The 13,146-nt window shown below is 43.8% G+C and overlaps 1 protein-coding gene across 3 annotated transcripts; it reads left to right on the plus strand.

Annotated features, from left to right (window-relative positions):
• The first annotated feature begins 4 nt into the window (after window positions 1-4).
• Window positions 5-12,184, plus strand: LOC103279782 (zinc finger and SCAN domain-containing protein 16). Of its 3 annotated transcripts, none has more exons than XM_016995843.2 (4): window positions 5-93; window positions 2,274-3,209; window positions 3,877-4,081; window positions 10,017-12,184. In XM_016995843.2, exons 2-4 carry the CDS (start codon window positions 2,427-2,429, stop codon window positions 10,643-10,645), a joined length of 1,617 nt encoding a protein of 538 aa, XP_016851332.1. In that variant the 5' UTR covers window positions 5-93; window positions 2,274-2,426; the 3' UTR covers window positions 10,646-12,184. The 3 variants fall into 3 exon arrangements, with proteins under 3 accessions (XP_016851332.1, XP_016851331.1, XP_062839944.1); XM_016995842.2 differs by having other exon boundaries at window positions 6-93; window positions 10,014-12,184; XM_062983874.1 differs by lacking the exon at window positions 5-93 and adding an exon at window positions 257-402 and having other exon boundaries at window positions 10,014-12,184.
• Window positions 12,185-13,146: the final 962 nt, after the last annotated feature.

The following is a 13,146-nucleotide window of genomic DNA, read 5'->3' on the forward strand; positions in this document are numbered from 1 at the left end:
ACCACATCCCTCTGACCCGGGAAGTCCTTCCCCCAAGTGATCCCAGATGTGTGCAAATGGGTTGCGCGATTTGGCAAGCGGACGCTCGGAAAGGTACTCTGCTTATGCTCAGAGGCACTTTCTTCCTCCTTCTCTTTCTCCTCCTCCTCCGCTTGCATTGATTAGCATGCATCTGCATTCCCCCAAGGCTGAAAATGAAATTGCTCCTGGCCTTGCTTGATTTATTTCAAAAATAAATGCAAAAGCAAACAGGCAGGCTTCGATTTCGGCTGAGTTGGCAGGGAAAGGGTTAATTAAATGGGCAAAGCCCTCCGGGTCCTAGTGCCGACTTGTTTGGTATTATTTATTTTCGAAGGGGAGTTGGGAGATTTTGGGGAGCCCAAGGGGAGTTACAATACAAAGGTGAGTTTTTGGGTGCATCTCCACTGTAGAATGAATGCAGTTTGACACCACTTAAAGTGCCATGTCTCAAGGCTATGGGATCCTGGGAGTTATAGTTTTGCAAGACTCCTCTGCCAAAGACTTCTGGTCCTCCTCAAACTACACACCTTAAGTGTCCATAGCATTGAGCAATAGCAGTTCAAGTGGTGCTAAACTGCATTCATGCTACAATGTAGATGCACCCTGTGTTAGCATTTGCTGTACCCAGAGGCCCAAGAAAGGCTGGATAGGATAAGATTGGGATTTAATGTAGAAAACACATTATGGTAGGACTTGTCTATGCAGTGTGTTGTTGAAGGCTTTCATGGCCAGAATCACTGGGTTGCTGTGAGTATTCCAGCTGTCTGGCCATGTTCCAGAAGCATTTTTCCTGACGTTTCGCCCACATCCATGGCAGGCATCTTCAGATGCTGTGAGGTATATTGGAAGCTAGGCAAGGGAGGTTTATATAACTGTGGAAGGTCCAGGGTGGAAGAAAGAACTCTTGTCTGTTGGAGGCAGGTGTGAATGTTGAAATTAATCACCTTGATTAGCAGTGGAAAGCCTTGCAGCTTCAAGTCCTGGCTGATTCCAGTAAATAAAGAACAACACTCTGAAAACAGAGGAATTCTAGACATGAAACCATCAGGACCAGCTAACACCTCCCAACAAAGGATTCCTCCAGGCAGGAATCAGCCAGGTCTTGAAGCTGCAAGGCTTTTTAATGCAAATCATTCACACCTGCCTCCAACAGACAAGAGTTCTTTCTCCCACCCTGGACCTTCCACAGATGTATAAACCTCCCTTGCCTAGTTTCCCATATACCTCACAGCCTCTGAGGATGCCTGCCATATATGTGGATGAAACTTCAGGAGAAAATGCTTCTGGGACATGATTATATATTATAGCCCGGGAAACTCACAGCAACCCACTGTCTATTCAATGCTTGTGGAAACATTGCACGGGAATCTTCTTTGTCTCTCGCAAAGCTGATGCTGTTTGGTAAAGAAACCTGCCTTTGCTGCAGGAGGACTTTCCCAAAGTCTGCACCACATGTCAAGATTTGCTGATTGCATTGTGGAAAAAGATCCTTTCTGCATTTATTACTTTCTAAAATAACTTTTTGTATCTTATGCAAAGGTTGCCTCAACTTTGGACTGTGCTTTGAATGGCAGTTTAATATGTGGATATTAGCTCCTCGAGGGCTCATCTGCACTGCTTTAAAAGCCATGGCTCAAGTCTATAGAGTCCTAGGATTTGTAGTTCGGTGAGGCACCCACAGGCTTTGGCAGAGAACGCTAAAGACCATGAAAAACTAAACAAATCCCCGTTTGGCTGTGAAAACCTACTGGGTGGCTTGGGCAAGTCACGCTCTCTAAACCTTAAATAACCCCATAGTAAGTTCATCTTAGGGCTGCCATAAGTCAGAAAAGACTTGAAGGCATACAATGACAAATCAGATAGGGAAGCTTTGACTCAAGATAAGTTTCCACAGACTTACCATTGGTCTTGTTGGTTGGGGCTGATGGAAATTGCAATTCAAAACATTTGGAGGCTAAAAGCATTCCTACACCTGCGTAAAAATATATCACCTCTTGGGACAGAGTTGGCTGAAAATTCACACAAATGAATTAGAAGGGAGAATTTGGACAGCCAGAACTTCTCCTGGCATAGCCCAGCAATAGGGAAGAACCTGCATTTGGGTAAACATCTCAATTTGAAATGCATGGAGCCTCGATCTTAGTTTTTATTCTAGCACCCTTAACATTTGCTCTGCTCGCAGTGATGGTGATGGATAAGAAAACAAATATGTCTACAGATTGTTTATATTTCTCTTTTTTCCCCTTTGGCAGGAAAATCTCATTGGATTTCCTAGTTGTTGTCTACCTGCTGTCCCAGTATATCTGCTGTCCTTCATATGAATACTGGTGATCAGCCTTTGCGTACACTGTTTTGAAACTGTGGATTTGGGTTTGAAATCTCATTCTAGACTTGGAATAAAGAGAATGACAGCAACCATCTCGGAACTGCAGAATGAGATTCTGGCCAAACGGGGTCTGCAGCCGGTGGTGAAAATCGAGGAACTGGATCCAGAGAATTCAGACTTGAAATATGTAACTAAATCCCCTTTTTTCATCCCATCTGGGGAGCTTGTGAGGTGTGTAGTGTCACAGCAGGCCAGCTATGAAGGCCAGGAGACATCACAACGCTGGGAAGTTCAATGGCAGGAGACTAGTATGCCAGAAGTTACTTCAGCCTCCTCTCCCGCTTGGGGCAATCTCCAAGTTCCTCAGCTCACATCGGCGGATGATATTGAAATCTATTTGTCCACTTTCGAGCGGGTAGCTGACGCGTGTCAATGGCCCCAGGAACAGTGGGTCAGCCGATTGGTGCCTGCTCTTAGTGGGGCAGCCCAGCAAGCCTACATCAACCTCAGCATTACAGACAGAGATGACTATGGCAAAGTCAAAGCTGCTATCTTGTGTCACTGCACCTTTGGGAGCGAGACCCGGCGGCAACGCTTCCGGCGCTTTTGCTTTCAGGAGGCTGAGGGTCCCCGACAGGCTTGCGGTAACTTGCGGAAACTTTGCCGTCAGTGGTTGAAGCCAGAGATCCACACCAAGGACCACATCTTGGAGTTGCTGATCCTGGAACAGTTTCTGACCATCTTGCCAGATGAGATGCAGAGCTGGGTTTGGGAATGTCGCCCAGAGACTTGTGCCCAGGCTGTGGCCCTGGCAGAGGAGTTTGCTCGGAAACAACAAGAATCCGAAAGATTGGATGCATGTGTGAGCATCTGTTAATGTTAATTAATTATAAAGTCTGCAGTTCCTAGGAGCATCTATTCTGAAAACTGGGGTGCATTCATCATACAGACTTTAGCTGTCACGACTCAATGTTATGGAATCCTAGGTGTTGTAGTTGGGTGAGGAACCAACACTTTTGTGCGGAGAAGGCTAATGGTCTTGTAAAACTACAACTCTGATGACTTCATACCATTGAGCTAAGTGGTGTCAAACTGCATTAATTCTACAATGCAGATGCACCCCTAGTCTTTGCCCTTTTTGCCAGCTTCAATCCAAGCTTTTCCCAACTATGGCAACTGAAGTTGAGTACTCAAGTTACAACCCAAGCTTTTACAAGTCCAATAATCATGGCTTGGCCTGCTGAATTCAGGTTTTGTCTACTGCTTTCCCTTTAAATTGTTTTAGAAATGCTTTTATTAAATTTATACTATCTCTCTATATAAAGTGGGACATAAATAAAATAGCAATATCTGGAGGACTGTGACAATCCCTCTTAGCAAAGTTGTTTGTTGCAGCCTTAACCTCTGAATTGACAATAATAAGTAAGAGATTCTGGGAGCTGTAGTTCATAAACATGTATTTTCTGCATTTTTGTCACTCATCCTGTAGGCAGTTTCAGCACTGACAGCCTATGTTTTGCTTGTGTCAGGTTGCTGTTCATATGAAGGTAGAGGAGGCGACTTCAGGGGATGTTGAGGAGAAAATAGTTCTGCCTGCTGCCTTGTGGGATGTCTCTGACCCTCAGACCCCTCCTGGACGCCACTCTCAGAAGACCGTAGAATGGAGCGGACCTGTAGAACCACAAGAGCTGATCTGCATCCTGGGAGAAGAAGCTGATCCTTCGCTAGAGATAGGTATTGACCTGTATGTGTAGATAGAGAATTCTTGTACTACAGTGATGGGGAATATATGCCTCTCCAGATATTGTTGAACTTCACTTTCCATCAGCTAAGACTCAGAGGCAAATTTAATGTAATTCTTACATTAATAAGCCTAAACTTGCCATCCTTTTTGAGAGATCTCTCCAATTCCTATATAATTATAACACGATGATATATTCCCTCTTCCCTTTTTCTCATTCTTCTTCTTCCAACTCTTAGCTGATGAATATAAATACAGTATTGTGTGGGACTTACATCCATATCTGACACAATATTTCCTCTCTGTTTGGTTTATGGGCCCTGCAATGAGATCTTATACAATTCTTGGACATTCTGTCCATCATTTCAATAGGGTTCACAATTATCCACAATTTCTCATATCCATGCAATGCCTGAGAATATATCATCCATGGATATGGGAGGCGTATATATTTCAGTGTCAATCACAAATATAAATCATCTTAAGAATACTGATCAGCTTATCATATCTTGTTCATATAGTTTCAAATGTTCAGAAGATACCATACATAAAGGCGGTCAAGCAACTCATAGTTAAGGAGTGAGACAACAGGAAGTGAGAGAAGTCTACCCCTAGGTAGGGAAAATCCTGAAACTTTTCATGGGGAAAAGGTATCTCCACTGAAATTTTCACATCCAGGCATTCAAAAAGGCCAAAAGTGGCACCATGGCATAGAAAATAGAGAAACTTGGCACTTTGTTTGGGTTCTCCTGTGATGGACAACGTTTTTGATGTTTGACATACTACATAAGAAGGGGATACTTTTAAAATCAGATTTATGATTCAGTACTTACATTTTTTTTGAGTCCTCGGTGAATTGGAGCCCCTGGTGGCGCGATGAGTTAAACCCTTGTGCTGGCAGGACTGCTGACTTGAAGGTTAGGTTGCTGACCTGAAGGTTGCTGGTTCGAATCTGGAGAGAGCATAGATGAGCTCCCTCTGTCAGCTTCAGCTCCCCATGTGGGGACATGAGAGAAGCCTCTCACAAGGATGGTAAAACATCAAAACATCCAGGTGTCCCTGGGCAACGTCCTTGCAGACGGCCAATTCTCTCACACTGGAAGCGACTTGCAGTTTCTCAAGTCACTCCTGACATGAAAATAAAATAAAATAAATTATTAAATTGTCTAGACTTATACATGAGTATATAGGGTAATCTTTCTCTCGAAAGAAGAAGACACATTCAAGGCAATATGTCAGAGATGTAAATACACACAAAAAGTATGTAAATACTGGCTCCACAGGTTTGCGCCTGTTACACCATGTACCAATTAGTACGGGTTCAGACTGGTTCAGTGGTTGAATCCAAGGATACCTACCTGGAAATTCCCGGAGGCTGAGCATAGTATGACCTGTGATTTTTAATCACACACTGAGACCATTTCCTCTTGTTTAATTTGGGTGCCAGTTTGGGCAACTGGATGTCTTCCAGGCCAAAATCAAGAGATGCTTAAAGAAAACTTCAAGATAAATCCAGTATTTTAGTTTAGGAATATTCCCCAACAGAAGCCAGCATTAGGCAATCTTTAAAAAAAAATACTTAAAAGTGCATTATGACTGCTGTGGACATTTAAGTGCCGGATTTGAGGTGGGAACATTTTTGAAGGAGCAAGTGAAATTTCTTTATCTTTTCTTCGAATACCTGAAGGGTGTTACGTTTGATAAGAGCCAGTTGGGCATAGTACTTTGTGTGCTAGATTAGCAAGGTGGGAGACCATGGTTTGTATTTTCCCCCCATCATAGAAACTTGGTGACCTTGGGCAAGTCACATTGTCAACGTTAGAAGAAGGCATTGCCACATTTCCTCTGAATAAACCTGGCCAATAAAGCCTTGTGATAAGGTTACATAAGGTGGTGTGTACTGTGTGGATTGTACAGGGGAAGAACCTGGAACCAAGCCATGTAGAACTTTAAAAAATGGATGTCTGGGATTTGTGAGAGTGATCGAGGGAGAGAGGAAGAAATAAAACTTTTTTTTTTCCACGTCAGGAGCAACTTGAGAAACTGCAAGTTGCTTCTGGTGTGAGAGAATTGGCCATCTACAGAGACATTGCCCAGGGGACGCCCAGATGTTTTAGCTGGGAGGCTTCTCTCATGTCCCTGCAAGCTAGAGCTGACAGACAGGAAATCACCCCATCTCAGGATTTGACCCAGCAACTTTCAGGTCAACAACCCAACTTTCAGGTCAGCAATTCAGCCGGCACAAGGGTTTAACCCATTGCGCCACCGCGGCTCACAAATAAAATTGGAGAAAGGAAAAAGAATGAAAGAAAGAGTCCAATTGGCCAATTAAAAGGGGAAAACATTGTTTTCAATTGCATTTTAAATTTTAAAGGAATGGTGGAAATAAAATCTCCCTCTACATGTAAGATTGTAGTTCCAAGCCACTGACTGTGCTGCCTAAGATTGCTGAAAGTCGCAGTCCATTATTTAAAGGTTTATGACCACTTAGAGCCCCCAGTGGCGCAGTGTGTTAAAGCGCTGAGCTGCTGAACTTGCAGACCGAAAGGTCGCAAGTTCAAATCGGGTGAGCTCCGGCAGGAAGGTAATGGCATGCAGTCATGCCGGCCACATGAGCTTGGAGGTGTTTATGGACAACGCCGGCTCTTCGGCTTAGAAACGGAGATGAGCAACAACCCCCGAAGTTGGACACAATTGACATAATGTCAGGGGAAACCTTTACCTTTACTTTATGACCGCTTGGAACCCTAAAGTGAACCTATTGCAGGGCTTTCTTGACAAGATTTGTTCACCCATTCCATAAAGTTTTACTTCTTATTGAGCTCTTTGTGCTAATTTGAAGGTGACAACCTTATGAGGTGAGGAAGATAGACAAAGAAGACAAAAAAATGAAAAGTCATATCCTAAGCTGTCAATCTGAGTCTTTCGGTTGCTGTTAATTTTCCAGGCTGTATGTTCCTGAAGCATTCTTTCCTGACGTTTCACCCACATCCAGGGCAGGCATCCTCAGAGGTTGTGAGGTCTGTTGGAAACTAAGCAAGTGGGGTTTATATATCTGTGGAATGTCCAGGGTGGGAGAAAGAACTCTTGTCTGTTGGAGGCAAGTGTGAATGTTGCAATTAGTCACTTTAATTATCATTGAAATAGCCTTGCAGCTTCAAAGCCTGGCTGCTTCCTGCCTAGGGAAGTCAACCAGAGAAGTCAGCCATAGCAGAGCACTTAATGAACCAACCTGGACACAGCATATTATTTGGGACCACTCTAACAGTCACCATGTCAGACTACACACAGAAACCATTGAAATCCACAAGCGTGTCGACAATTTCAACAGATATGAGGAAACCATGAACAAAATCTGGCTACCAGTATTAAAAAAACCTCTAAAATCAGGACAGTAAATAAAGAACAACACTCTGAAAGCAGGGGAATTTCAGACGAGAAACAATCAGGGGTAGCTAACACCTCCCAACAAAGGATTCCCCCAGGCAGGAAGCAGCCAGGCTTTGAAGCTGTAAGGCTATGCAATGCTAATTAAGTTGGCCAATTGCAACATTCACACTTGCCTCCAACAGACAAGAGCTATTTCTTGATTTGGTGTTTCCATAGCTGTGCCTCCCAAGTAAGGAAATTTGCAAGTGTATAGCCGGGTAAGAATGGGAAAGGGTTTTGGAGACAATGACTTGCCACTGCTCACAAAAAGTTCAGTATTCAGTTTTGCTTGGAGCCATTCACGGATGAACAGCACCAGCTGAGTCTATTTTTCTGTATTCTAAAGAGCAGAACATAGTCTTTCAGATTATGAGCTGTGTTTCAGCATTTGTGGATTTTGAGATGCCTTGTTAAATTAGATTTTAATATGAAATAACTAGGTCAACAAGGTGAGCTAAGCTGTAGAACTAACATTAGGCATTCTTCCTCCGAAATTCGATCCCACCGCTTTTGCTTCCCTCCCTGTGTCAGATCATAAGCTATAGGGATAATGCCCTACAGTGGTAGTTTTTTTTAAAGTTAAGTGAGTGGGAATCAGGATATTGTTTGGCTCACAGGTTTCATCAGGCAGAGCCACTAACAATTCACTGCAGGAAGCAGCCAGGTTTTGAACCTGCAAGGCTATTCAATGCTAATCAAGGTGGCCAATTGCAACATTCACACTTGCCTCAAACAAACAAGAGTTCTTTCTCTCACCCTGGACATTCCACAGATATATAAACCCCACTTGCCTAGTTTCCAATAGACCTCACAACCTCTGAGGATGCCTGCCACAGATATGGGTGAAACGTCAGGAGAGAATGCTTTGGGAACATACAGCCACCCAGTTTGTTGCATCTCTGGGCACATTCACACTGCACAGTTATGGAGCTGTGATTTCACTTTAACTACTATTTAAGTGCCTCACCAAACTACAAATCCCAATGTTCCATAGGACACAACTTTGTCAATTAAAGTGGAATCATAGTGACCTATGAACTCCAGTGATGCAAGATTTTCTCCCTTGTTTTCAGTTCTCTAGGAGGTCTGTCTTGTCATCTGACACAAGCTGTGTTGGCAGCAGCTTGAACTGCCCTTTGTTACTGCATTTTGTTTCTGGATAGACATGCGCAGAGAGTAAATAGATAAGCAGATATAATGTTTATTATCCCTTCAAGAATGCTGAAAGACAGGAGCTAAAGTGAGAGCAGTGAAAAATATGAGAGGTGCTCATGAAAGTGATGAGGTTCAATATCTACAAAAGTTCAAAACGTTTTTAAAAATCTGTATGTCTTTTAATGAGAACCAGTGTAATATAGTGGGTTGAGATTGGGCTGTGACTCTGGAGACCAGAATTTGGATCCTTGCTTGACCATTGAAACTCAGTGGGAGACCTTGGGTAGGTCACAGTCTGATAGCCTTAGAAGAAGGAAAAGGCAAACCATCAGTGAACAAATCTTGCCAAGAAAAACCCATGATAAGTCCGCTGTCAGAAACTCAAAAGACAAACAACTTGAGTATTTAATCTAGAAGCAAAGGCTTCAGTATTTTGTCCCAAGACTTCACAAATTTGTCATCACAGGCTATACATTCAGTCTGGTACAACCCATATGGTACAACCCGGTGGTGCAGCGACCGAAAGGTTGGCAGTTCGAATCCGGGCAGCAGAGTGAGCTCCCACTGTTAGCCCCAGTTTCTGCAAACCCAGCAGTTCGAACACATGCAAATGTGAGTAGATCAATAGGTACTGCTCCAGCGTGAATATAACAGCTTTCTATGCAATCATGACCTTGGAGGTGTCTATGGCCAATGCTGGCTCTTTGGCTTAGAAATGGAGATGAGCACCAACCCCCAGAGTCAGACATGACTAGACTTAATGTCAGGGGAAAACCTTTATTTTTATCTTTACCTTACAACTCATATCAAATCCATGATGTAATATGCTTTTTAAAAGTCATCTCATACCTAAAAGGTAAAGGTTTCCCCTGACGTTAAGTCCAGTCATGTCTGACTCTGGGGTTTGGTGCTCATCTCAATTTCTAAGCCGAAGAGCTGGTGTTGTCCGTAGACACCTCCAAGGTCATGTGGCCGGCATGACTGCATGGAGCGCCATTACCTTCCTGCCTGAGTGGTACCTATTGATCTACTCACATTGGCATGTTTTCGAACTGCTAGGTTGGCAGAAGCTGGAGCAACAGCGGGCGCTCACTCTGCTCCCTACAGAACACTTATAATACAAATCATGGGTTTTAAATCCCATTTTAAAAGTACAACTGATTCCTTAGGCACCTCCTGTTTCTGGGAATAATTTGAATGTATCACTGAAAATGGCGATCTTTTAGGGATGCTGTGTTTCTGCATGGCAGCAAGTTGGACTGGGTGGCTCTTGGGGTCTCTTCCAACTCTGTGAATCTGTTATTCTAGAATAACAATTGACTTCTGTTGTTTAAATCCCAGCAGATGTAGGGACTACCATCCAGGCTACAGAATGTCCTCCCGAAATCTCCTTGGAATTGCCTAAGGAATCCCGGAGGAATATGGGTAAGGGAACGTCATCAGACTGGGAGGAGGACCAGCGGCTGCGTGAGCGAGACAACTCTTCGGAAGAGGCGCTTAGCATCAAAAGAAAACGACGGCGAAGAAAGGGCCCAGTACAACCCACCAGGGCCAAGGATGTGTTGCCAGAAGCCAAGGACCCGGAAAGCCAAGCAAGGGCATTCTTTTGGGGGGAGAAGCCTTACCAGCTACGAGATTGCGGGGAGAGCTTCCATGCCAGGCAGGAGCTTGCTTTGCGCAAAGGGATCCACCGGTGGGAGAGGCCCTTCCCTTGCGCCGTTTGCGGGAAGAGATTCACCCGACTCTACCACCTCACCACTCACCTGAGGATCCACTCGGGTGAGAAGCCTTACCGCTGTGCCGAGTGCGGGAAAAGCTTTGGGGACTTGTCCAATTGTTACAAGCACCAGAGGAGGCACCGAGGCGACAAGCCGTACTCTTGTGATGCATGTGGGGACTGCTTCAGCAAACAGAAAGAACTCCTTGCTCATCAGAGAACTCATGAAAACGGAAGGGTACCCTCTCTTTGTTGACCTGGAGAGCGGGGGGAAACGTAATTTTTTATAGGCATGTAAGCCATATCTGGGAAGTAGCCTTTGACTGAATGCCCTATATTGATCCAGATCTTGATTATGTTAGTGCTGGAGGTAGAGCAGGCTTGGTGTAGTGGTTTGAGTGTTGGACTACCCTTATGCTCATGTATAAGTCTAGAAAATTTAGTCAAAAAATCAACACCACCCCTAAAAAACTGATTTGACTTAGCCATGTGACCCCTGTATTTTAACTCCTGTCAAAAAAGGAACCACCCCCTTCTCTGAATAGACAGCTTAGTCCATTCCAGCAGAACTTAAAAGAAGCACTGACCTCCTCCATTCTTTCCATCATGGTTCCACTTCTGATCTTTTTGAATGCTTGGTCAGAGAAATGGCGGCATTCGTCAGCAATGGCTTGACCCCTGAGGTATCATTGGTGCGTTCCAATCTCTGAGGAATGATCCCTAACTTATTCAATTGGTCATTATCAAAAACCCTTGACATACACACGAGGTCAACCTATACATGAGTATATATGGTAGATCTTCGGGAAACCAAGATTTGAATTCCCACTCCGCTGTGGAAAACTTTTAAGTCACCTTCAGCAAGTCACACACTCTTATGCTTAGAACAGTGGTTCTCAATCTGTGGGTCCCTGGATGTTTTGGCCTCCAACTCCCAGAAATTTTAATAGTTGGTAAACTGGCTGGAATTTCTGGGAGTTGTAGGCCAAAACACCTTGGGACCCACAGGTTGAGAACCTCTGGCTTAGAAGAAAGCAATGTTCAACCTGCTTTGAAGATATCTCACCAAGAAAACCCTACGATAGGGTTACCATAAGTTGGAGTCACCTTGAAGGCACATCACAACTACAGCAACAGTTTTCCAAGTGCACCAGAGTAGAAACAGTGGGACAAGAGGTTTTATTGCCATGCCTGTGGAAAGTCATACTAGCTATGCTGTGATCAAATTGTATTTGGGAGTAGGGGGACATTAGGAGTGAGTTTAAGGGAATCTCAACCATGAGTAAGGTCTCCCAAAGGAAAATGGTGACCAAGAAAGAGATTTCAACAGGTTCTGGGTGCCTGGCATAGACTTCTTTGGATCATCTCTCATGTTTCCTGTGATGGAGTGTCGAAGTTGCAAATATCAGCTTCCACCCATTTGCAAGGAGCTTGTCTATAGCTCAGCCTTCCCCAGTACGGTGCTTGCTATGTGTTTTGGACTACATCTCACAGTATCCCTGAGTCAATTGACTGGAGGATGCTAGGAGATGCAGTCTGTTGCATCTACAGAAAAACAGATTGGAGAAAGCCAAGCTGTGGCCTCTTTGTCAGTGACTCTTTGGAATTTCTGTTTAAAACTATGTCTCTGGAAGGCAGATATTCTGGATGAAGACTAACATAATGAATCTCCTCGTGCTGTTGCTCATAGATGGTGATATTCTGCCCTTATGGGGAACACAAGGAAAAATTGTGGATACTAAAACACAAGCTGTGTTTTATTTCTCAGTTCATTAAAAAAAGCCTAAAGCTAAAACATGTATAAGTCATCATTTGGTACACCAAACTGTTATTTTAATATCTGCATTGATTCTATAGTGTAGACCAGGCATGGGCAAACTTGAGCCCCCCAGGTGTTTTGGACTTCAACTCTCACCATTCCTAACAGCCTACCGGCTGTTAGGAATGGTGGGAGTTAAAGTCCAAAACACCTGGAGGGCCAAAGTTTGCCCATGCCTGGTGTAGAGGCACCCTGATATAAATCTTGTTGATTTCAAATGGATCTATTCAAATTTCCCCACGCTGAAAGAACCTGCATTGGTTGAATGTTGCCTTCCAGGCCCAATTCAATTTGTTTTTATCTTGGAACACCTTACATAGTTGGAGAGCTGCCTCTCTTAGGGGCTGCTTCTCCTGGATGTTGACATCCTCAAGTTAGGATCTTGTCGAGATTTCCATCATCTATAAAAGGTAAAGATTTCCCCTGACATTAAGTCCAGTCATGTCTGACTCTGGTGCTCATCTGCATTTCTAAGCCAAAGAGCTGGTGTTGTCCGTAGACACCTCCAAGGTCATGTGGCCAGCATGACTGCATGGAGCGCCGTTACCTTCCCGCCGGAGCGGTACCTATTGATCTACTCACATTTGCATGTTTTCGAACTGCTAGGTTGGCAGGAGCTGGAGCTAACGGCGGCCACTCACGCCACTTCATCATCTATAGAAGTCCACTTTATTTGACTTTTTTGGCACTGAAATTTCCCACCTTGCTCCCTGGCTGGGAACTTTGCATACTTTGGAAAGTATACAAAGACACAGGTATACAAACTGCCCCTTTTACACTGTTTGCATGTTTATTGATTCCTGGTTTTAAAAATTTAAAATTTGTTGATTTAATTTTACTGATGTATTTTTAATGTATTTTTTTACAGTTTTGAAAACTGAAATTTTTGAGTTGGAGCAAAGAAATGATATGAAGGAAAAACATTATAGGCACTGTCT

The sequence above is a fragment of the Anolis carolinensis genome, chromosome 6, assembly GCF_035594765.1.
Source record: "Anolis carolinensis isolate JA03-04 chromosome 6, rAnoCar3.1.pri, whole genome shotgun sequence".
In the NCBI taxonomy this organism is placed as follows: domain Eukaryota; kingdom Metazoa; phylum Chordata; class Lepidosauria; order Squamata; family Dactyloidae; genus Anolis; species Anolis carolinensis.